The following is a 23,134-nucleotide window of genomic DNA, read 5'->3' on the forward strand; positions in this document are numbered from 1 at the left end:
GTAGGGAAAAAGGACTTTGTATTATTGTTTAGGGCCAACAGTGGAAGAACATAATTAAATACTTTTTGGAACCAGGAAGGGAAAAATGAGAGTGATATGGTTTAAATATGGTTTATATCCACTAAAACTCATGTGGAAAGTTAATTCTCAATGTAACTTTATTGTGAGTTGAGACTTTTTGGAAGTAATGAGGTCATGGGTGCTCTGAGCACAGATCATATATCTTTAGAGGGAGCCTAACATTTCCCTTATTCTTGTGTGCACTACTTTTCCTTCATCCCCCAGGTTATGATGCATCATGAATCTCTTGCCAATCTCTGCCTCCAGAACATTGAGGTAAATAAGTTGTCCAATCTCTAGTGTTTTGTTATTGCAAAACATATGTTAAGACAGGAAGAAAAGTAGAATAACTAAGGAAAGGGGCATTTACTCAGGACACTATTTTGAGATGGCTCTTATGCTTCCTGCATAAATGTAGGAAAGCCAGTTGATGTGGGATCTCTATCCCCTCATTTGTAACAGAGGAAAATCAATTAGGTTAATGTTCCTTAAATTTTTCTATGGAAGCCTTCATATAGGTGGAGGAAAGTGACAACAAATGCCTGTGTCTGAAGTTGTAGCTGTGTGTAGCCTTCCACAAATAAGTTTTTAAAATACTCATAAAAGGATTTTATATGTGTACACATACACTTTGGTGATTATATCATTGACCATTGTAGTAAAACCTGGAAAAGAGATAAATTTCAGTTGCTAGAAAATTGTGTAAATAAAACATTATGTAGTGGGCTGGAGAGACGGCTCAGGGGTTAAGAGCACTGACTGACTGCTCTTCCAGAGTTCCTGAGTTCAATTCCCAGCAACCACATGGTGGCTCACAACCATCTATAATGGGATCTGGTGCCCTCTTCTGACATGCACTGTATACATGATAAATAAATAAATCTTTTAAAAAAACATTATGTAGCTTTATACTAAAATAAAATTAAATGGAATTGTAAATATTGAAAATGTGATCAGAGTTTTGGCTCTTGTTCATTTTTATATTTGCATTTTTTCATATCACTAAACAACAATAATTATCAACTGAGATATGAAGAAACCCTTCTTATATCTGGAACTATTTGTGAACCCTTAATTCTACCACTATTTTTTTATTAATTTATTTTTTTACATTCCAATCCCAGTTCCCCCTCCCTCTTTTCCTCCCATTCCCTCCACTCCCCCTCCTCCCATCTGCTCCATGGAGGGCCTCTTTTAGGAGGTCTACTAAGTCTGTCCCATCATCTCCTTGAGGCAGGACCAAGGCACCTCTCCACCCCCACACCCCTGTGTCTAGGCTGGGCATGGTATCTCGCCACAGAGAATGGGCTCCACTAAGTCAGTTTATACATTAGTGTTACTGACAGTGGCCTCGTATATTGTCCCATTCATACCATTGTCACCTATATTAAGGGAGTCTAGTTTGGTCTTAAGCAGATTCCCCATTTGTCAGACCTGAGTCAGTGATCTCTCACTAGCTTGGGTCAGCTAATTCTGTGGGTTTTCCCATCATGGTCTCGACTCCTTTGTTCATATTTCTGCTCCTCTTCACTCTGATTGTACTCCAGGAGCTTGGCCCTTTGGTTAGTTGTGGTTAGTTGGCTAGTCTGCTTCCATCTGTTTCTGGAAGAGGGTTCTAGCTTCTCTGGGGTTGTGGATTGTAGGATTTATTTCTCTACCACTAATTTTTAATTGCTCCTTTAAATTTCTGGTAGTTAGTATAAGAAAGCTTCTTTGTTGCTAGAGAATGAAAGAGACTTTGCAAAGAGATGATTGTTTTCAAGTGTTTGAATTCTTGTAACATTTTTAATACTTGAATCATCTATTGTCATCTAAAAGCTCAAGCTTCCAGAGCTACAGTAGGGATTTTCATGACTTTTTTTTTGTCCTCCTATATCATGATTAATGACCTGCAGAGACTTATAGAATCCCCTGCTACTGTTCCAACTGAGTTTTTTTCTTTCAAATGCTGAGGCTTGAACCCATGACCTCCATACTGTTATGATACTGCACAAGAAAGAGACCTTGGTGGGTTGTGTCCAAACCACGAAAGGTGAGAGACAAACATGCCATGCAGACAGAGCTTATGTGGGAAGTGTTATTGGGGGAGGAGAAAGGAGAGAAGGAAGGGAAAGTTGAGAGGGAAGAGAAAAAGGGAGAGCAGAGAAGCCTCATGTGGGGTGAGTGGGAGAGAGAGAGAGAGAGAGAGAGAGAGAGAGAGAGAGAGAGAGAGAGAGAGAGAGAGAGAGAGAGAGTTAAGGAGAGACTGAGAGCTAGAGGGTGAGAGGCAGATGAAGGAGGAAGAGGAAGAGGAGGAACGGGCTGGGTTCAGCAACATGGCTGAAGACGTTGTTGGGACCCTGAGCAGTTCAGAGTACTGCCTAAGTACTGGCAAGTCATGTATGTAGGGGTGACACAGTCTGCCAGGTCTCCTGAATGCTAACCTTTTCCCCTTATTGTTTATTAAAAAGATGAGGATTTAGGGGTGTGGTAAGTTAAGGGACTGTGGCTCTGAGTTCTTGAGACTATTTCCTGCTGATCTGGGGGTATCGGAATCTATGGGGAACTGAGAAAACTGGAGAGCTGACCACATCCAGAAGTAGCTAGCTACCTCACCACTGTTCAGGCTCTATGGAACCATCACAGTGCCTCTTAGACCTGGTGAAGTGCTGGAAGAACAGAGGACAAGGTTAAGTTTAGGGAAAATTTTTTTTCTTAGGTTCTGGTAATTGAGGGAGGGGAGTGTCAAGACCAGGGAAAGGTGGGGGGCTTAGGCTGCTTAGATCCTGGTAATTGAAAGAGGGATGCATCAGACCTCTTTGAGGTGAATCCAATACGACTTCCTGGAACTTAGAAGAATTCTTTGAGTTTGTGAAAAGATAAGTTTTAAACACATTAACATTAGTGTTCCCATTGTTTGTAAACTGTACTGAAATTCACACAGTAGAAATGTCAGTTACTCATGCCAGAATTGATTTTGATTGAAAGCGTTAACATTCTTTCTTCCATTTGGAAAACTGTGACATGTTTTTAGCACAATGAAAAGCACCTTTGAGGTCTATAGTAGAAAACAACCAAAGGGAATTTAAAATCTTGATTTTGTAGTTATGATTGTATAGTGGTATAGTATGGTGTTTAGTACTCTGTCAGAGTTAGATTAATAGCTTATCAGAATTTTATTGGTTACTGTTCACAAAAGACTGTGAACTTTTGGAGTCTTAATATAACTGTAGCATACTGAGAGTGAGAGATCTGGAGCATGTTTCAGATCTCAAATCACTTTCTCTTTATGAGCACTTAAGCCTTTTCATCCCCACACCTTCATAACTTGCATTTACATACCTTAAGTCACTTTCTTAGACCCTGAAATATTCTTAGATACTCACATCTTAAGTTTTCATGTCCTCACATAAACTTTGCACCTTAAAATACCTTCTATCTAATTCACTAGTAAATACAGGTGGCTGACCACTGAAAGCAGTCACTATAAACTAAGTTCCTTTAAACAGGAACGGTAAGAAGTTATACTGAAATCTGTTTTGTGAGTTTATCTCTTTTTTGAGTCTGGTAATGAGGTAAGTTGTATCTAGACTTAGTATTTGCTCTAGGAAAGTGAGGCCTGTGACCTGAATTTTACAGAGAACTGAGAAGGCAGCTGAAGCCTTTATTGCTACTGTTAAACTGGCAAAGCTACTAGTCGCCAAACTAGTCGCCAAGAGTTCTGAGAAGGATAAATTTTACTGGAATTAATGATTTAAAATGACAGACTTACTTGCTGGCTGACCAGACTGCTACTCTGGGGTTCTCCATGGTCACTGAGGGCAGAGGTTTCAGGGCAACATCAGTCTTCTACTGGAAGGCGTAGGCCTGCCAGGCCTCAGAAGACTGTGGAGTAGGAGCTTGTAGGAAGAGCAACGTATCTTTGTCTAGGCAACTCGAGGCTGTCAATTCCCCAGTGTCCTGTTTTGTCCAGGGTTTGAAGAGGTTTTTGCAGCAGTTGAGGTGAAAGGCAGGTTTGCTCAGTGGCTAGTACTGCCACTTTTGAAGCCAGTTCTGGGTGGAGGTTCTTCTGTGCCTATCTATCTTCTTTGGAGGAAATAGGGGTGCTGCCAGGAGCTGGCATGCCTCTCTATTGTGAAAAGCTTTTTTTTTTTAAGATGTATTTATTTATTATGAATATAACATTCTGCCTCCATATATGCCTGCACACCAGAAGAGGGCACCATATGTCATTACAGATGGTTGTGAGCCACCATGTGGTTGCTGGGAATTGACTTTTGACTTCAGGACCTCTGGAAGAACAGCCAGTGTTCTTAACCTCTGAGCCATGTCTCCAGCCCGTGAAAAGCTTTTTAATAAAACATTTTAAATGCCATATTCTGCAGATCTCTGAGCATTTGAGGACTGTCTGCTTATTAGGTATATCTGAGTAGACAAACTTTGTTTCTAGTTATTTGCTTTAAGCTTAACTCTGAAGACATATAGGGGACTAGGTAAGGCTTATCCCTGTAATTAATTACATCACTACTTAGCATGACTATAATTAAATTGCTTGCTCATTTATAAGATAACTCTTAACTTCTATTCCTTAACAGTCTACACTGCCAATGGAAACCTTTTAGATAGAAGTACATTATGAGAACATTATTAAAATAGACTCTTGCTGGGTGATGGTGGTGTACACCTTTACTCCCAGCACTCGGGAGGCAGAGGCAGACGGATCTCTGTGAGTTGGAGACCAGTCTGGTCTACAAAGCTACATAGAGTAACCCTGTCTCAGGGAGAAAAAAAAAATCCACTCCCAACCCTGGCCAACACTGAAAGGTCTGCCAGGCTGTGGGAAATGTGTTCATCTACTTCTGTATCTGGTTCTTTTCAAACTTTATGCTTCTAGGGTCTCTTCCTGCTCTTAAAAATTATTGTGAGGGCTGGTGAGATGTTTCAGTGGATTAAGATGCTTGCGTTTCAAATCTGATGACCTAAGTTGAATTTCTGGAACCTGTAAGATGAAAAGAAAGAACTGACTGACTCCACAAAGTTCTGGCCTCCACGTGTTGGATATGACGCAGGTGCCCTACCACACACTTCATGCACACGTGCACATACAATAATAATTAAATTTAGTAATAAGAATGATATTTCTTTACATTTTTAGAAGTCTCTAACATTAGGCTTAATAAAAGTCAGCTGGGTTCTCCCCTTTTCCTTTGCATTTAATCTGTAATAATGTTTTGGGTCAAATCTATAAAATACTAGGCTTTAAACACAGACAGGTAGTTGGTAAAGGAAATGTTTTGTTAGCTTTTCTCAATAATTGTGGGTGTTCTTTGATTCTATATTAAAACTTGACAAGTTGTTGTAGTCTCATGGTAAGTTAAAACATAGACCTCCATGACTATATCATTGATCTTGTGCCAAAATGTCACGTTAAAATACATTAATTTTTCTTGTACTTTGAATGATCTTTTACCAAATCTGCTTGATTTTATAAGCATCATGCCTCAGCCATTTAGAAAAAAAGGTTCACTGTTAATATAGGTCTTTTAGACATAAGGTACTTATTTAATATTTACAAAATCACATTTGTAATATAACACTTTGGCATTGCAAGATAAACCTGTGTATATTGACAAGATGCTAGTCTCACAGTGGTAGTTACAAGATTTTCAAAACTAAGTTTTACTTCAAAAGCTAATACTTTGTCATTTGAAAAAAAAAAACATTCAATTGATTTTCTTGAAGGAACATTCACTTTGCTTATTTCCAGGAAGATCTTCCATATTCCTAAGAATAAATAATCATGATTTACCTGTCTGTCTTTCAAATTAAAATGGTGCTCATGAAAAAAGCAGGTAGTTAAACTCACATCTTAAAACAGTTTTAACAAGTGCTTTTCTAGGAATAGCCTTGTGAACCTGATGACTACATGACTACATACTTCAATATGTAGTAGTTCTTTATATAAATTTTATTTCATGATAATTTTATGACAAAGCATTAAATAGATATACACTCAAGAGCTGGAGTACAACTCTTAAAAAAGTACAGAACTTAAGGTTCACCTGAAACCAGTTTACTTATCAACCTGCCTATTAGCCATCCCACTTACCTAGCTGATCTGGGACTTCTTAAAGTCCAAACCAGAGTCTAAACCAGAACTTCAGATAGGAACTCCCCAGTGCCAGTTCAATTTTGGTTACTCAGCATGCTTTCTTCAGTTTCTGTTATCATGAGGTATTTCATAGGTTATTTTTCCGATTTTACTGTTTATTATACAGTATATTTGGTCAAAATATACTGTATAATATATTAGGCATTAACTACACCACCTTCCTATAAAAGTTCAAAAGAGTGCTGTTTTTATTGCAACTGATTCTAATTTTCACAACATAGAATCTTGGATTGATGTGAGAATTGACCAGAGGAGTGTAGGAATGTAGAACCTCTTATAGCTTGCAGCCTTCCTACATGGGGAACCAGCTCTTAAAAAGAAATGCTAGGTAGTATCCAGGAGAAGATTCTACTCACAGGAATTCAACCTATGGGATAATAAAATGTATAGATAAAGGAATGTGTTCCTAAGGGCTGGAGAGATGGCTCAGCAATCAAAAACACTTGCTGCTATTGCAGAGGACCAGAAATCAGTTTCCAGCACCTGTTCACAACCATGTATAACTCCTGTTTCAGGGATAGCTCCCCTTTCTGGCCTCTTTGGGCACTGCGTGTGTGGTGCATAACACACACAGTTGTGCAAAATTTCATATACATAGGCAAAACACTCATATGCAAAAAATAAAAATAAATTTCAAAAGAAATATATTCTAAAATCATGTTTACTACATTATATAAGGTAATTAAGGAATTCTCAAGGATAATTTCCTTGTTATTGTTTTACTTTTTTTTTTTTTTTCTTCAGGACCGGGTTCCTCAGTGAGGCTTTGGCTCCTGTTCTGGAACTCTCTCTGTAGCCTGGGCTGTCCTCGAACTCACAGAGATCCGCCTGGCTTTACTTTCTGAGTGCTGGGATTAAAATCCTACACCACCACCACCTGGCTTGTTTCACTTTTTGGTAAATTATGTGCATGTTATATCTTAGTTTAAAACAAATTTTAGTTTGAAAAAGAATTGCTGATTTAGCTGGGCAGTGGTGATGCACGGCTTCAATCCCAGCACTTGGGAGGCAGAGGCAGATGGATCTCTGCTTTTTGAGACCAGTCTGGTCTACAGAGCAAGTTCCAGGACAGCCAGGGTGACACACAGAAACCCTGTCTGGAAAAACCAACAAAAAGAAAAAAGAATTGCTGCTTTAAAATATGTTATGTTTTTCTTTTAAAAGCATGTTCAATAATAATTGTGGTGGCAAATAATGTTCACCTGAAACTCATGTCCATTTGGTACCTCAGAGTATGATCTGATCTGAATATAGGGTCTTTGAAGATATAATTTAAAATCCCAGGATTAAATTATACCAGAACTAGGGTGCTCTAAATTCAATGACTGGTATCTTTGTAAGAAAAAATCACAGTGACAAAGAGAGAAGAAAGCAGGTGAAAGTGGAGGCAGAGATTGGAATGATGCATTTAGAAACTGAAGAGAGCCAAAAAATGCCAGCAGTCAACTCAAAACTCAGAGGAATGAGGGGACAGTTTTTCCTCAGTGCCTCCATAAGGAAACAGCTCTGCTGACACCTTTATTTAAGACTTCTAACCTTCTCAATAAATTCATAAAGACACCCAGGCTATGGTCGTTTGTTATGGCAGTCCAAAGAAACAAGACAAATGTTCATAGTGTTTTAAAACTTCTTTAAATAAAAAGCTATTAGCATAATTTTATTTGTGTGCACATTAGTGTGTGTATGCATGACTCAGAAGATATTGGATGTGCTGAGAATGAATACACATGTATGTATCATCTGATCATATGTAATTGTTTAAATATTTTTCATTTATAGATTGTTAAATGAAGATGTTAGCTAACAAATCAATTGCCTCCATAGAACAGTGTGCTGCCTGCTATAAATTGGAGAGATTAAATTCTCCCTGTCCTCCTCCAGCTCTGAAGGCCCAGGAGTTTTTAGCACTATTTGGATATTCCATGAAAATATTTGGTAAAATGAAATTTGGGGAAACTTTTACTGTACAGCTTTCATGTAGCTCATTTGCTGGCTGGGGGAGAGCTTTTGAAGCATCAGTAACGCACAATTGGTATTTTTTTTTGAGCTTCACTAGGTTTTAATGCTTCTATGTTTTTATTCTTAGCTCTGGGAGATGGTTATATACTTGTAAATTCATCTCAATTCCTAATTGCAGCATCTAGTCACCTCAGGGCCCTATTTTTGCCAAATACTGGGCAGTTAGCTTGCTGAACACACTGGCTCCACCTACTGTCATGCTGAAACAAAACATCTTGCTTGTATATCTTCATTCATAGTTCTCTTCTAAACTTATCTTTTGCTTATTGTCCTTTCCCCCTTTCTTTATATATATGTGTGTGTGTGTGTGTGTGTGTGTGTGTGTGTGTGTGTGTGTGTGTGTGTGTGTGTGTGTTTTATTGTTGTTGTTGTTGTTGTTTTGAGGTCATTGTGACTACAACACATGACAGAAATAATCTGAAGATTTATCTTAGTTTCACCTTGTCCTTGTAGGGTAGGCATGGAAGCCAGAGTGTGGTGGAGGCTGTTCACATTGTGGACCAAGAAACAGAGTTCATGACAGTAATGAGGGGTTATGTACAACCTTCAACAACTTGCCCTTAATGACTTGTTTCTACCAGCTTGGCCTCATCGCCTACACGTTCCAGAGCCTTCCAAAGTAGCATTATCAGCAGGAGGACAAGAGGTCAAATCATGATCTTGTGGGGGAGCCATTTCAGCTTCCAATCATAAAACCATATTTTAATATGTGAGTCTTTCTTGAAAAAAATGACTGTTAAGCAACTCTGAAATTACTAGAATATTGCCAACCTGGCCTATAAAATATATAAAGAGAATGCTTAACTTTTCAGATTTTTGAAATTTTATTTTTACTTCTGTGTGTATGCATGTGTATAGAGTGGGTTCACTCACCCATGCATGTGGGTGTAGAGGCCAGAGGTTAACATTAGGTGTCCTCATTCACTTTCCACCTTACTGTGTTGAAACAGGATCTCTCACTGAACCTGGAGTGCATCATTTCTGATAGATTGGCTAACTAGTGGGCCCTGGAATCTGCCAGTCTCAACTCCAAACCCTAATAGCAAAAGTTACAGATACATGCAACCACACTCAGCTTTTACATGATTTATGGGGATCCAAACTCAGGTCCCATGCTTACACAAAAGATTGTTTAATTCATTTAAATAAATATTCAAGCAGAATTTTTTATTCAATATTTAGCAACTATTGTGTGGTATATGAATGAATGTTTTTATTTCTAGAAAATAAGCTGTTCTTAATATAATTTTCTAGAAGTTAACTCCAAACCCAATTAAATTCTTAGCAGAAGTAATTTAGCCTTTATTTTTCTATCATTCTTTCTATCATTCTTTTTTTTTTTTTTTTTTTTTTTTTTTTGAGACAGGGTTTCTCTGTGGCTTTGGAGGCTGTCCTGGAACTAGCTCTTGTAGACCAGGTTGGCCTCGAACTCACAGAGATCCACCTGCTTCTGCCTCCCGAGTGCTGGGACTAAAGGCGTGTGCCACCACCGCCTGGCTCATCCATCTTTTTAGTACGTCAAATTACAAAACTCTACAGGCACATTAAGATATATGGAGAAGAAAAGGAAAAACTATTTCACCTCAAACTCACATTTTTATATGGTTATTAGGGCACCCTTGCCAGCCATAGTTTGGTTCAGGCACAATTGATGAAAAGAAGTTTAACTGCTAGAATCAATTTATTGCCGGTTTTTTGCTCCAAATTCAATATTTATTCTGTACTATCTTTAACTGTTCCTTTGACAACTAGCAGGAGTTAAACTTCGTCAGTAGATGGCACTAGAGATACATCCCAGGAGGAAGGGCTTTTCCTTCTTGGTGTTGGTGTATTAGCCAGGCAGATTCTTGGGTGCCGGTTCTTAAAGTCCAGGTGAAATTAGTACCATATAGCTCCCACAAGTTCAGGAAGCTTCTCTAGTACCTAGGCCCTGAAGTTAGTCCAAAGCACCAATAATTTCTTCCCACACCTGCAGGGTTGTCCGCTTTTGCTGGCACCTTACAAGACAGTTTTCCGACTGGTGAGGGTTGTGTATGTGTGTGGTGCAAGCATATGTGAGTGTGTGTTTGTGAAACGGGCTCATGTATCCCAGGCTGGTCTCAAATTCTCTATGCAGTGGAAGATGACCTTAAATTTCTTTTCTTTCTTTCTTTCTTTCTTTCTTTCTTTCTTTCTTTCTTTCTTTCTTTTGGGGGGGGGGGTTGAGACAGGATTTCTCTATAGCTTTAGACACAGTTCTGGAACTCACTGTGTAGACCAGGCTGGCCTCGAACTCACAGAGATCCACCTGCCTCTGCCTCCCAAGTGCTGGGATTAAAGGCGTACGCCACCAACATCCGGCGACCTTCAATTTCTGATGTTTCTCCTACCTCCTGAGTGCTAGGATTATAGACATATACCACCACACTGAGTTTATGCAGTGCTGGGAACTGTGCCCAGGGCTTTGTGCATGCTAGACAAACCCTCTATCAATGGAGCTGTATCCCCCAACCTTCTGGCAGGTTTTAATGGGTGGATTTCAGCAAGTTTGGTAGCATGTCACATAACAGCTTCTCTACTGTTCAATGAACCATGGCTGTTGTTCAGCATTTCAGCCCTGAGGGATCCTCTTTACTGCTCTACCACAGTGAGTAGGGAGAGTAGGTCTACTCTCCTTGCACCCACTATTTTTTTTTTATTCTGCAGAGTTTTCTTTACTTCTTACCAACTAGCCACTCTATTTCCTTCCTTTAATTAATAATATGATCTTGAACTTGAGAGCCTTCTACTTCTGTCTTCTAAGTATTGGGATTACAGGTATATTTAGCCAGGTGACCTGGCTCCAATATTTTTTTTATTTTTGAAACCAAGTCTCATACAGCCCAAGCTGCCCTTCAATTCACAGTGTAGCTGAGTATAACCTTTTTTACCCTTAAAAAAAATTTAAATTAGAAACAAGCTTGTTTTACACGTCAATCCCAGTTCCCTCTCCCTCCCTTCCTCCTCTGCCCCCCCCCCCAACCAACCCTCTATCCCATCCCCTTTCTGCTCCCCAGGGAGGGTGAGGCCTCCCATGGGGGATCTTTAAAATCTGTCCTATCATTTGAAACAGGGCTTAGGTCCTCCCCCATATGTCTAGGCTGAGAAAGTATCCCTCTATGTGGAATGGGCTCTCAAAGTCCATTCGTATCCTAGGGATAAATACTGTTCCACTGCCAGAGGCCCCATAGATTGACCAGGCCTCTTGACCCATGTTCAGGGGGTCTGGAACAGTACTATGCTGGTTCCCCAGCTATCAGTTTGGATTCCTTGAGCTCCCCCTTGTTCAGGTCAGCTGTTTCTGTGGGTGTCTCTAGCCTAGTCTTGACTCCTTTGCTCATCACTCCTCCCTCTCTGCAACTGGATTCCAGGAGTATCTGAGTATGACCTTAAACCTCTGGTCTTCATGCTCCTGAGTGCTGGAATTATAGGTATGAACCACCTGGTTAGTGTGATACTGGAAATCAATTCTTAGCATTTAGTGCCTCATGAATGATAGGAAAGAATTCTGCCAACTGAAGTATATCTAACTTCCTTCAGCAATTTTTTATTGTAAACTTTTCTTGCTCAAATTTCTCTATGGCTTACTAATTCTGGTTAGAACCTGATTAATAGCAGTTTTTAATTTAAAAAAATTAAGTCTGCAATCATGTATATTATTTTGTCTAGTAAACTTAAATTGGCTATCATTTATATAATGTCTTATAAGGGACAATTTTATGTCTGTTTTGTTTTGTTTTGTTTTTTGAGACAGGGTTTCTCTGTGGCTTTGGAGGCTGTCCTGAAACTAGCTCTTGTAGACCAGGCTGGTCTCAAACTCACAGAGATCCACCTGCCTCTGCCTCCTGAGTGCTGGGACTAAAGGCGTGGGCCACCACCGCCTGACTCTATGCCTATTTTTAAAATCAACTTTTTTTATTTTCTTTTGTTCCATTGCTCCCACCCCACCCTTGGAGCTGAGGACTGAACAAGGGTGTTATACTTCGTAGGCAAGCCCTCTACCACTGAGCTAAATCCTCAGCTCCTACATCAGCTTTTTAAAAACATATGTCTGGAGAGTTGTCTCAGAAGTTAAGAGAACTTGTTGCTCTTGCACAAGATCCAGCACCCACATGGTGCCTCACAACCACCTGTACCTCTCTAGTCCCAGGGGATTTGATGCCTTCTTCTGAACACCAGTGAATATCAACATCTGCAGATGCTCATCTCTTACATAAAATGGCCTAATATTCTCATATAGTCTGTACACATCCTTCAATATGAATCATGATCCCTTGATTATTTATAATAACACATATTGTAAATATTGTATAAGTAGTTACTATATTGTTGAGGGAATAATGACGAGAAAAAGTCTGTGTTTAGTACACATTTTAAAAATATTTCCAATATGTGGTGGGTTGAAACCACTCATACAGAACTCACAGATATATATGGTTAATCCTTACAGTATTACGTATAATTGAATTAGCCCAATATTCAGCAACAGATGCCTGGGTTGGTTGAGACCAGGTTGACTAAACAGTACAGATTTTCTAATACTTCTATCAAATATCCTACCAATATTTTGACTCATTAAATTACCTATTTTTCCTTGTAAATTTCCTGCAGTTTTTTACTTTCCTGCTTTATTTTCAGCCGTGTCATCACTGATATTTTAGACAGCAGTCCTCTTGATCCTTTACTTTCCTGTGTTGTAGCCCCTGTTTTTTAGATTTTTACCTCATCTTTTCTCATAAGTAATGTCCTTATTTTGGCTCATTATATTATCTAGTTGATTCCAGAGAAAAGATGTGTTGCAAATATACTTTTCCAATCCTTGATTGTTTGAGAAAATATCTCCATTCTACTTTTTCAATTAATTGATAATTTATCTTGATATTAGTAACTGTATTGAAAATCATTCACTTGAAACATTGTAAATATGTTACTCATCTCTGCCTGTAATAAAATTTGCATCGTTCCCAAGACTGATAGCTGGGAGACCCCCTGAATGTGGGTGTCAGTGAGGAGACCTTGGAAATCTATAAGCCCTCTTGTAGTGGATCGGTACTTATTGCTACCATAGGAATAGACTTTAGGGGCCCATCCCACATGGAGGGATACTCCCTGAGCCTAGAAACAAGGGGGTTGGCCTGGGCCCTATCCCAAAGAATATGACAGACTTTGAAGACCACCCTATGGAAGGCCTCACCCTCCCTGGGGAGGAGAAAGGGTATGGGATAGGTAAGGCCTTAGTTGGGGGGGCAAGGGAGGAGGGGAGGGAGAGGGACCTGGGATTGACATGTAAAATAATTTTCCTTCTAATAAAAAAAGGAAAAAATTTGCATTGTTTAATAATTTCTTTCCTTGTTTTACTAACAACTTCTGCAACATGGTTTTATTCTTTTGCTATTCCTGTTTGAATTTTGTTTTTATTTTTATCATGTTTTATTTTTTACATGTGTGCATATACATATGCATCCCAGAACACATGTGGAATTCAGAAAACAATATGAAGGAATTGATTCTTCCACCATATATATGGACCCCAGGAATTAAAATCAGGTCGTCAGATTTAGTGACACACCTCTGCTTTTTTGCTGTTCCTTGGAACTTTGTTTTTGTAAAGATGAGAACAAAAGTCATATAAGATCCACTGCAAGCTAGGCAGTGGTGTTGCACACCTTTAATCCCAGCACTTGGGAGGCAGAGGCAAATGGATCTCAGTGAGTTCTAGGTCAGCCTGGTCTACAAAAGTGAGTTTCAAGACAGCCTGGACTGTTACACAGAAAAACCCTGTCTCAAAAACAAACAAACAAAAAATCCACTGCATTACAGAAAAAATGAATTTTAAAAATCTCGTCTCATGTCTTAAAACTAAGAACACTACAAGAAAAATGAAATATTACAAAACCCATAAAATGTAGACTTTCAGTTCATTGCTTTTCAATTCCACAGCCAAAATAATAACCCAGTTATTTATATTATTATTTATATTATTATGTTATAATATCAGTATTTATATTGTCTTTTACTTACAGAGAACCACACTTTGAGTATAGACTCCATCTTCAGCTAACTTACTGTTTTATCTCTGAGGTTTTTCTGGGATCCTTTCCTTGCTTGCTTTTAGAATTTAAAATTTGTCTTAAGTGGGTATACTCTAAAACATTCTTAGTTTCATTTTTCAGGAAGTATTTTTGTTTTATTTGGTCATTTTGAGAAATTTTTATTGAGTAAAGACTTTTTTTGTAGTACCTTGACAGTATCTTATCACGGTCTTCCAAGGAGTTCCTTATTTAACTGTTGCTAAAGAGCAAATCAGTGTGTTCTTAAGTGTTTCTGGTCAATCTAAATATCTTCTGTTTTTCTCCTGTAGGGAATACAGTGAGTAACCTGATTATGATCGTACCTCCAATTTTTGGTGCAATTCAGAGCATTAGAGATAGACTGGAAAAACGGTACATTGCTGCTTATTTAGCACTCACGGGTATGTAGAATACTTCATTTGAAAACAATGGTGTGCTATAATATAATTTTCCTTAGTTAAATAAACAGTCTCAAATGAATAAATAAACACAAAAAGCTGTAACATATGAAAGATAATGTCCATAAGTATAATAAGAGGTTTCACATACCTGTTCACAGAGGAGTCTCTATGAAAGCCTCAGGATTCCATAAGAAGTTGAACAACTGGGCTGGAGAGATGGCTCAGCAGTTAAGAGCACTGACTGATCTTCCAGAGGACCGGAGTTCAACTCCGAGCACCCACATGGCAGCTCACAACTGTTTGTAACTCCAAGATCAGACAAAAATGTAGGCAAAACAACAATGCACATAAAAAAATAAATTAAAAAAAAGAAGTTGAACAACTATAGTGGAGCCTAAGACCTAAAAGGATTGTTTTGAGAGTACACACCCACACCCAGTTGTGTTCCTGTTTTCAAGCCCTATGCTAAGGGCTTGAATATAGCTCTGTTTCATATGCCAAAGTGTTCAGAAGGAATAGAGGAGTGGCTGAGAGATTTATCTGCCTTCTGACATTGGTCTTGACAGTGGATCTGAAATTTACCCTTTGCTTGGCTCAAACTCTGATCTATTGTAGTTGGAAACTGTCCAAACTCTGTGTGAAACTGCTGGGAGATGCATGCATGCCTGGGCCACCAGCATAGGTTCACCCATTACTGTGTCACAACAGAGCTTAAGAAGATCCAGTGTCAGCTTCAGCTCTTGTTGCTGCAGTCAGAGAACTGTCACATCTGTGGGGAGGCATCAGAGTCATGCATACTTGATCTACCACAAATTTCTTGAGTTCCCCTGAAGTTTTCTCAATACATTCTGAGTAACCTCCCTTCGTCTTCTGCTGCTCTATGTAGCTAGGCTTCCCATATCAACTTTGGAGTCCTTAGATGCAGAGGTCATGAGGAAGCAGAAATTTTGAGTCAGGTGTATATTAGAAGAAAGGACATATGATAGGTAGGATTTTAGTTGGGGGGGTGCTAGAGGAGGAAGGGAGGGAGAAGGGAACTGGGATCGTCATGTAATTCAATCTTGTTTGTAATTCAAATATATGAAAAATAAAAAACTAAAAAAAATAAAATAAAATAAAACTCATTCCAGTCTAAAAGCACCCCTTAGTACCGAAATGTTTGCAGTGGTCACAGACTTAGGAAATGCAAATCTGCCTGCATAGAATTTCTGAACAGATTAAGTGAAGAAGAATGGCACAAAGAAAGCCATACTGGCAGAGACTGAAATAACACCTAATTCTTCAATGAGAAGACAACATTTCATGTCTAAAAGCATAAAAACAAGCAGTGAAATATGACCTCACCAAACAGACAGAATAGGTTGTCAGTGATTAACCCCAGAAAAATGGAATCTATCAAAAAATTTCAATATAGTTAGTTTAAGGAAGTTTAACTCAGAGTCTAGAGAGAGATTCAGTGTCATAGAACACTTGTTGCTCTTGCATAGCACCTGGCTTTAGTTCCCAGCACCTACATGTAGCTCACAATTATCCCAGTTTCAGGGAATCTGATACCCTCTTCTGACCTTTGCAGATACTGGGCATGTATGTGGTACACAGACATACATGCAGGAAGAACACTTATACACATAAATATATCTTAAACAATTTTTTTTAATTTATTATGTATATAGTCTTCTGATGCCAGCAGAGGGCTGCATGCCAGCAGAAGACACCAGATCTCATTCAAGGTGGTTGTGAGCCACCATGTGGTTGCTGGGAATTGAACTCAGGACCTCTGGAAGAGTAGTCAGTGCTCTTAGCCGATGAGCCATCTCTCCAGCCCTCTTAAACAATTTTTTAAAGGAAGCTTTAACTTTAGTAAAAAACAATTCAGAAATCTACTGGAGAAGTTTAAAGAAAAGATGGAAATACCATTTTAAAAATCAAACAGAAAAAACAAAAGAAAGAAAAAAGAAAACAACAACAACAGCAACAACAACAAAAAAAACCCAGAAATTATGGAGCTGAAAAATATAATGAATGTAATGAAAAACTACAGTAGAGAGCACCAACAGTGAATCAAGCACGAGAAAGGTTATTTAAATAAATATAGTCAGGAGAGAAAAATAATAAAGAGAAATTTTAAAAATAAAAATAAAGAGTTTAAGGGATTTGTAGAGTATTATCAAAACAGCATTTATATGAGTGATTTGAGTTCATGAAAGAATAGAAGAGTAAAAGATAAGACATTATAGGGATGGAGATATAACTCAGTTTGTAGAATACTTGCCTAGAATGCTCCAAGCTTTGGCTTTGGTCCCAGACACTGCATAAAGCAGATGTAAAGACTTATGCCTGTAATCTTAGCAGACAGGAGGATCAAAATTACAAGATCACCTTTACTACATAGCAATTTGAGGCCAGCTTAGATAACTGTAATAATTATATGAACAATAAAATATAAATTGTGACATCAGTAATTTAAAATGTAGGAAGGGAAAAGTTAAAATATGAAGATTTTTAACTGGGAAGTGGTGGTGATCCCCTTTAATCCTAGCACTTGGATGGCAGAGGCAGGAGGATCTCCAAGTCTGAGGCCAGCCTGATCTTCCAAGTGAGTTCCAGGACAGAGAGCACTACATAGAAACCTTGTCTCCAAAAACAAAAAACAACAACAAAAAAATAAAATAAAATAAAGATTTTTTTTGCTTCATTCTATGTGATCAAACTTGAGTTTTAATCTGCTTAGCATAACCTATTATAAGACATTCTTGGTAGTTTCTTAGTAGCCATAAAGCAAAAACCTTGCCGGGAGTCTTTACTGTTCAATTTTATATTCTCCCATTAAGCATTTAATGAGCTACATCAAATGCTTGCTGTTCTTTGCTCATAGAGACAGCCAGTTACTCCAGGAAAAGAACTCTTAAGATTTCTTTTGCATCTTTTCCCCATCCTCACCTTAATGCCCTCATTCATATTAGTAGTTCTAATCATTATTAATTGAATAAAATGCCCAACCCTCAACAACAACAACAACAAAAAAGCAAAAACCTTAATTAATACACTCAAAGGTAAAAAACATGTAGTTAGACTATACTAGAAAAAAGTCACTACCACAAAGAAAGAGTACTAGAAGAAAAAAGTATATACAAAACAATTAAAAGATTTATAAAATAGTAACAAGTCCTTACTTAGCACTAATTACCTAGGATGTAAATAGATTAACCTCTCCAATTAAAAAGCATAGAATACTTGATGATTAAAAAACAAAAGAAATTATGTATTGCCTCTAGCTGAGATATTCTATAGAAATGTATACTGAAAGGATTAGCTATACTGATGTCAACTAAAATACTGAGTGCAAAAATTGAAAAAAAAAGACAAATATGGTCATTACTAAAATATGGTCATTTATTATAATAATAAAAAGGTCAATTCAACAATCATAAATAAATAAACACACACACACCAAACAGACTGTAATGCAATAATAGAAGGAGGCTTCAACATCCTACTTTTAGCAATTGGCAGTTTATCCTGGCAAAACTCAACAAAAAACCCTAGCAGATCTAAATTATACTATAGACCAAATAAACCTGAAATACATTTATGGAACATATACCCAGAAGCTACAGAATACTTACATACAACATTACATGGAACATTCTCTAGGATATCACATTTTGGTTCACAAAACAAGTTTAAGTCTTAACAATTTAAGATTGAAATGATTTTAAGTATTTTTCTGATCAGAATGGGGTAAAACTACAAATAAATAAAAGGAAACATGTTGGAAACTCTACAGATATAGAGAAACTAAGGTATATGCTCCTGAATAAATAGTGAATTAATGAAAAAATGGAAATACAACATATGAAAACCTGTGGGTAATAGCAAAAGCAATTCAAAAAAGGATGTTTCGCTGGGCAGTGGTGGTGCATACCTTTAGTCCCAACACTGGGGAGGCAGAGGCAGGAGGATTTCTGTGAGTTTGAGGCCAGCCTGGTCTACAAGAGCTAGTTCCAGGACAGCCCCCAAAGCCACAGAGAAACCCTGTCTCAAAAAACCAAAAAAAAAAAAAAAAAAAAAAAAAAAAAGGATTTTTATATCAAGAAGAGTGTTAAGTAACCCTAACATTGCATCTCAAGAAATAAAAAACAGTAGACCCTAAAAGTAATAGAAGGAAGGAAATAATAAAGACCAGAACAGAAATAAATGAAATAAAGACAAATATATATGATCAGTGAAATGAAGATGATGAATTATAACTGATGCAGTGATATAAAGAATCATAAGAAACTTTTTTTGTTTGTTTCTTTGTTGTTTTTTGAGACAGGGTTTCACTGTGTAACTCTTGCTGTCCTGAAACTCCATCCATAGACCAGGTTGGCCTCGATCTCAGAGATCTGCCTGCCTCTGACTCCCAAGTACTGGGATTAAAGGCATGTGCCACTATCTCCCAGCCATAAGGAACTATTATGAATAGTTATATGTCAACAAATGAGATAAAATAGAAATACACAAATTCCTGGGCAGGCAGGCATATTTTATCAATATTTGGTAAGATATATATATATAGATAGATAGATAGATATAGATATAGATATAGATATCTCTTATATATCTCTTATATATCTCTTACCAAATATTGATAAAATGTTGTCTTCAGTCATTGGGGCAAAGATAAAATATTTTCATAATTGATGCTAGAGAAATGACTATATACCTTATATCATACACAAAAATAAATTCTAAACTGATCAGAAGTATAAATATAAAAACCAAAATATTACAAATGCTGAAAGAAAAAGTGTGTGTGAATTTGTGTCCAGCATTTTTGAAAGACTTTCTGTGATTTAAATCCAGATGTAAGAAAAGATGGACAAATTGAACCACACACCTGGCCAGGTGTAATGGTGCACATGTAATCTAGCCACTTGGGAGGCTTGCATACATAGTGAGTGTGAGATCAATTTGTACAACTTAGACTCTGTCTCAATTTACAATTTCTTTTGGCTTGGGATGCTCAGTGGTAGAGCTATGCCTAGCATGATCATAGCCCCAGCATTAATCCCCAGTACTACCAAAAGGGGGAAGATGCTATTTCTTTTTTTCTCCTTTCAATTAGCATGAATGTATGAACTGTTGATACAATTATTTATTATAAAAGTCCTACCTAGCTACAAAATTTTATTAGCCATGCTTATAAAGCCCACTTTGGGGCCAGAAAATTGAAAATGTCTTCTATCCCTTTTCTGTACATATCTCTGTAATTCTTTCCTAGATATATAAGTTGTATATAAGATATTTTACAAAGGAAGCTGAGTTAGAATCTCTTCCTTATTACTTAATAGCTGTATACCATGTGTAAACCTTTGTTGTCAGTGAATTACACGAAGGCCAGATGGTAACTGATAATGGTTCTGTAAAGATGAAAGGACCTAGAGCATATATAGTGGTCAGCACACTTGTCATAGCATAAAACCTCAATACACAGAACTATTTGTTGTGGCAGAGACAGCCCCAAACTGCCACCAGGGTCTGAGATGTTCTCTTGGATTCTTGATTATATGCCACAGAAACAATTACAGAATGAGTCAGAAAGAAGCAAAGTTAGTTTATTAAGTAGTCACACATAGAGACAGATGACAGTACACTTTCTCAAGAAAGTTCTCAAAAGAACTGCATTTAGGTGTCTGTACAGTAGTTTTGTATATATGATGTTGTGGCTCTCTAAATTGTATTGCTAGGTTTTATAGATCAGAGGAGTATAAGACAGTGTGAAAGGAAGCTGACCAACTATGCACATTAAAGCTTATCCTGAGCATCCAGTACTTTATAGAAATAATACAGTTGTGTTACCTAGTAATCTACTTAGGGAGAATTTTAGAAAAATTATACTGTGCTTGTTTTCTTCTATGCCAAAATCCTCAATCACAGCACTAACTCAGCATCATCTGTACCTTGTTATAAGGCCTTATAAACTTTGTTTTCCTCAAAACTTAATACTTTGAAACGTCTTAGTGCCTTCTGAAGTCACTTTGGCCCCCAAAGAATTTCTTGCTAATCCTTTCATTTGTCTGTCTTAATTTCAGTGGTAGGAATGGGATCCTGGTGTTTCCACATGACTCTGAAATATGAAATGCAGGTGAGTAATGGCAAAAGTAAGTGATTATTTCTCTCAATTTAGAGACACTTCCAATTTGAGAAAAGAACACATAACTAAAGGATAATAAAAGGGGGGGACTTGTCATCACTTCAGGTAAAAGGACTCAAACTGACCATATAAAGAAGTAGTATGGCTTTCTGTGTATGTGTGCCAACTCTATGCAGACATACATAATTTTAAAATAGCATTAAAGAAGACTGTTACATGGGGGTGTCCTAGTTGTAAGCAGTTCACAAAATCATATTCTTAGGTGCCTGCAGTGTTTCCTGTGTCAGTGGTATCCATTTGAATGGGATGGACTCTGTTTTGTTTCTGTCTTTGCTGCTAAGAGGTTATATATATAGTCATTTGAACTGGCTTATCACCACTAATGAGACAGGGTTTCTTTGTGTAGCCCTGGCTATCCTGAAATTCAAAATTGATTATGATGTATGCCAACTACAGAGGACCCAGGTTTGGTTTCCAGCATTCACATGACAGCTCACAGCCATCTGTAACTCCAGTTCCAGGGGATCCAACAACCCTTTCCAAACGCACACACGGTTGCACATAAGTACATGAAGACAAAACACTTACACAAATAAAATAAATCTTTTTTAAAAAACACCCCCCCCAAAAAAAAGCAATAAAATGAAGACTAGTAAGATAGTAAGACAAGGGCCAGGCACTAGGGAGACAGAGGCAGGAGGATCTCAGTGAGTTCGAGACCAGCCTGGTCTACAAGAGCGAGTTCCAGGACAACCTCCAAAGCCACAGAGAAACCCTGTCTGGGTGGGGGAAGGAGAGAGAGAGAGAGAGAAAGAGAGAGAGAGAGAGAGAGAGAGAGAGAGAGAGAGAGAAGAGAAAGAAAGAAAGAAAAAGAAAAAGAAAAAGGGAAAGGTGCTTGCTGCCAAGTCCAACTACCTGGGTTTGATCTTCATGATCCACATGGTGGAAGGAGAGAACCAACATCCAATCATTGTCCTCTAACTCCACACATGTGCAGGGTACATGCATGCCCAACAATATCCCTCTCTCTGCTAAATAACTAAATTAAATAAATAAAACAAATCAGAGTTGGTATGATATTTCAGTCAGTAAGGTACTTGCCGTGCAAACATGAGAACCTGAGTTTGATCCTCAGAATCCACATAAAAGTGTCAAGAGTGGTAGTAGCATATGTTTGTCATCTAGGCAGAGACAGGCAGATTCTTAGTGCTTGTTGTTGTTGTTGTTGTTGTTGATCAAACTGATTTTTTAAATTTTTCTCTAAATGCTCCATTGTCATCTTTTCAGATTCTTAGTGCTCTATGGCTAGCCAGTTTATCCTAATTGACAAGCTCCAGATCAGTGAGAGACTGGTTTCAAAAAACAAGATGGGGAGTGACTGAGGAAAAACATCTAAAGGTTGACCTTTTGCCTCCATGTGCATGCACACATGCACATGTGTACAAATGAATACATATTCATATTTTTGTAAATGTAGTCCTTTTGAATAAGCCACAAACAATCTGGAGTCTATATCTTTCTCCTAAGCTACAGATTTGTACTTCTCATTTTATTATTATTTTAAATGTTTATTACTTTATTTTATTATTTTAAATGTCTATTACTTGATAGACATTTCTACCTATCTATGTCAGGTACTTGAAACTTAGAATGCTGAAAATTGTTCTTGTCATTTTCTCTGTTTTCATAATCTCATTAGACTGCACTACTATATCTTGAATTGTTAGGCAAGAAACTTGATATATCCTTTATGGTTTCTTTCTCCTTACCTTTCTATAAAATTAATAACAAATTTCTATTTTACTTCCCAAATATTTCTCAAATCTTCACATTTACAATTACTTTCGATTTCCTTGGCCTGGACTCTGATTATAAGGCTGCTCTCTGGGAAAAGTCAGTCAGACATACTACCTAGATGTCTGTCTTAGAAGGGATGGATAGATAACCATACAACAAACTATACAAGTAAGTTAGATGGTGATGGATATATTAAATAATTAGTAAAAGAAACTAAATAAGAATTAGTAATTTTGGGGGAAAGCAACTAGGAATTGAACCCAGGGCCTGTGCATGCTAAGCAATACATTCTACCGAGGTACATCCCTAGCTTAAGAGATGACAATCATAATCATTCTGAAATTTTATTTTTGACTTCCATAGTTATAACTGTACTATATTCACATCTTTGTCTCTCTGCTTCATGTAGCTATTGGATGAGCTCCCCATGATTTACAGCTGCTGCATATTTGTGTACTGCATGTGAGTACTTACATTT

The 23,134-nt window shown here is 37.7% G+C and overlaps 1 protein-coding gene across 3 annotated transcripts in view; it reads left to right on the forward strand.

The window, feature by feature from the left end:
- Acer3 (alkaline ceramidase 3) overlaps positions 1-23,134 on the forward strand; it is an 81,478-nt gene that overhangs the window by 17,737 nt on the left and 40,607 nt on the right. For 2 of the 3 annotated variants that reach the window (XM_027407712.2, XM_027407711.2), the window contains exons 2-4: positions 14,610-14,720; positions 20,798-20,850; positions 23,066-23,118. In XM_027407712.2, coding sequence (XP_027263513.1) covers positions 14,610-14,720; positions 20,798-20,850; positions 23,066-23,118 — 217 coding nt within the window. The remainder of the gene's footprint in view (positions 1-14,609; positions 14,721-20,797; positions 20,851-23,065; positions 23,119-23,134) is intronic. The other variant, XM_027407713.2, reaches the window with a different exon arrangement.

This window comes from Cricetulus griseus, chromosome 3 (genome assembly GCF_003668045.3).
Source record: "Cricetulus griseus strain 17A/GY chromosome 3, alternate assembly CriGri-PICRH-1.0, whole genome shotgun sequence".
In the NCBI taxonomy this organism is placed as follows: domain Eukaryota; kingdom Metazoa; phylum Chordata; class Mammalia; order Rodentia; family Cricetidae; genus Cricetulus; species Cricetulus griseus.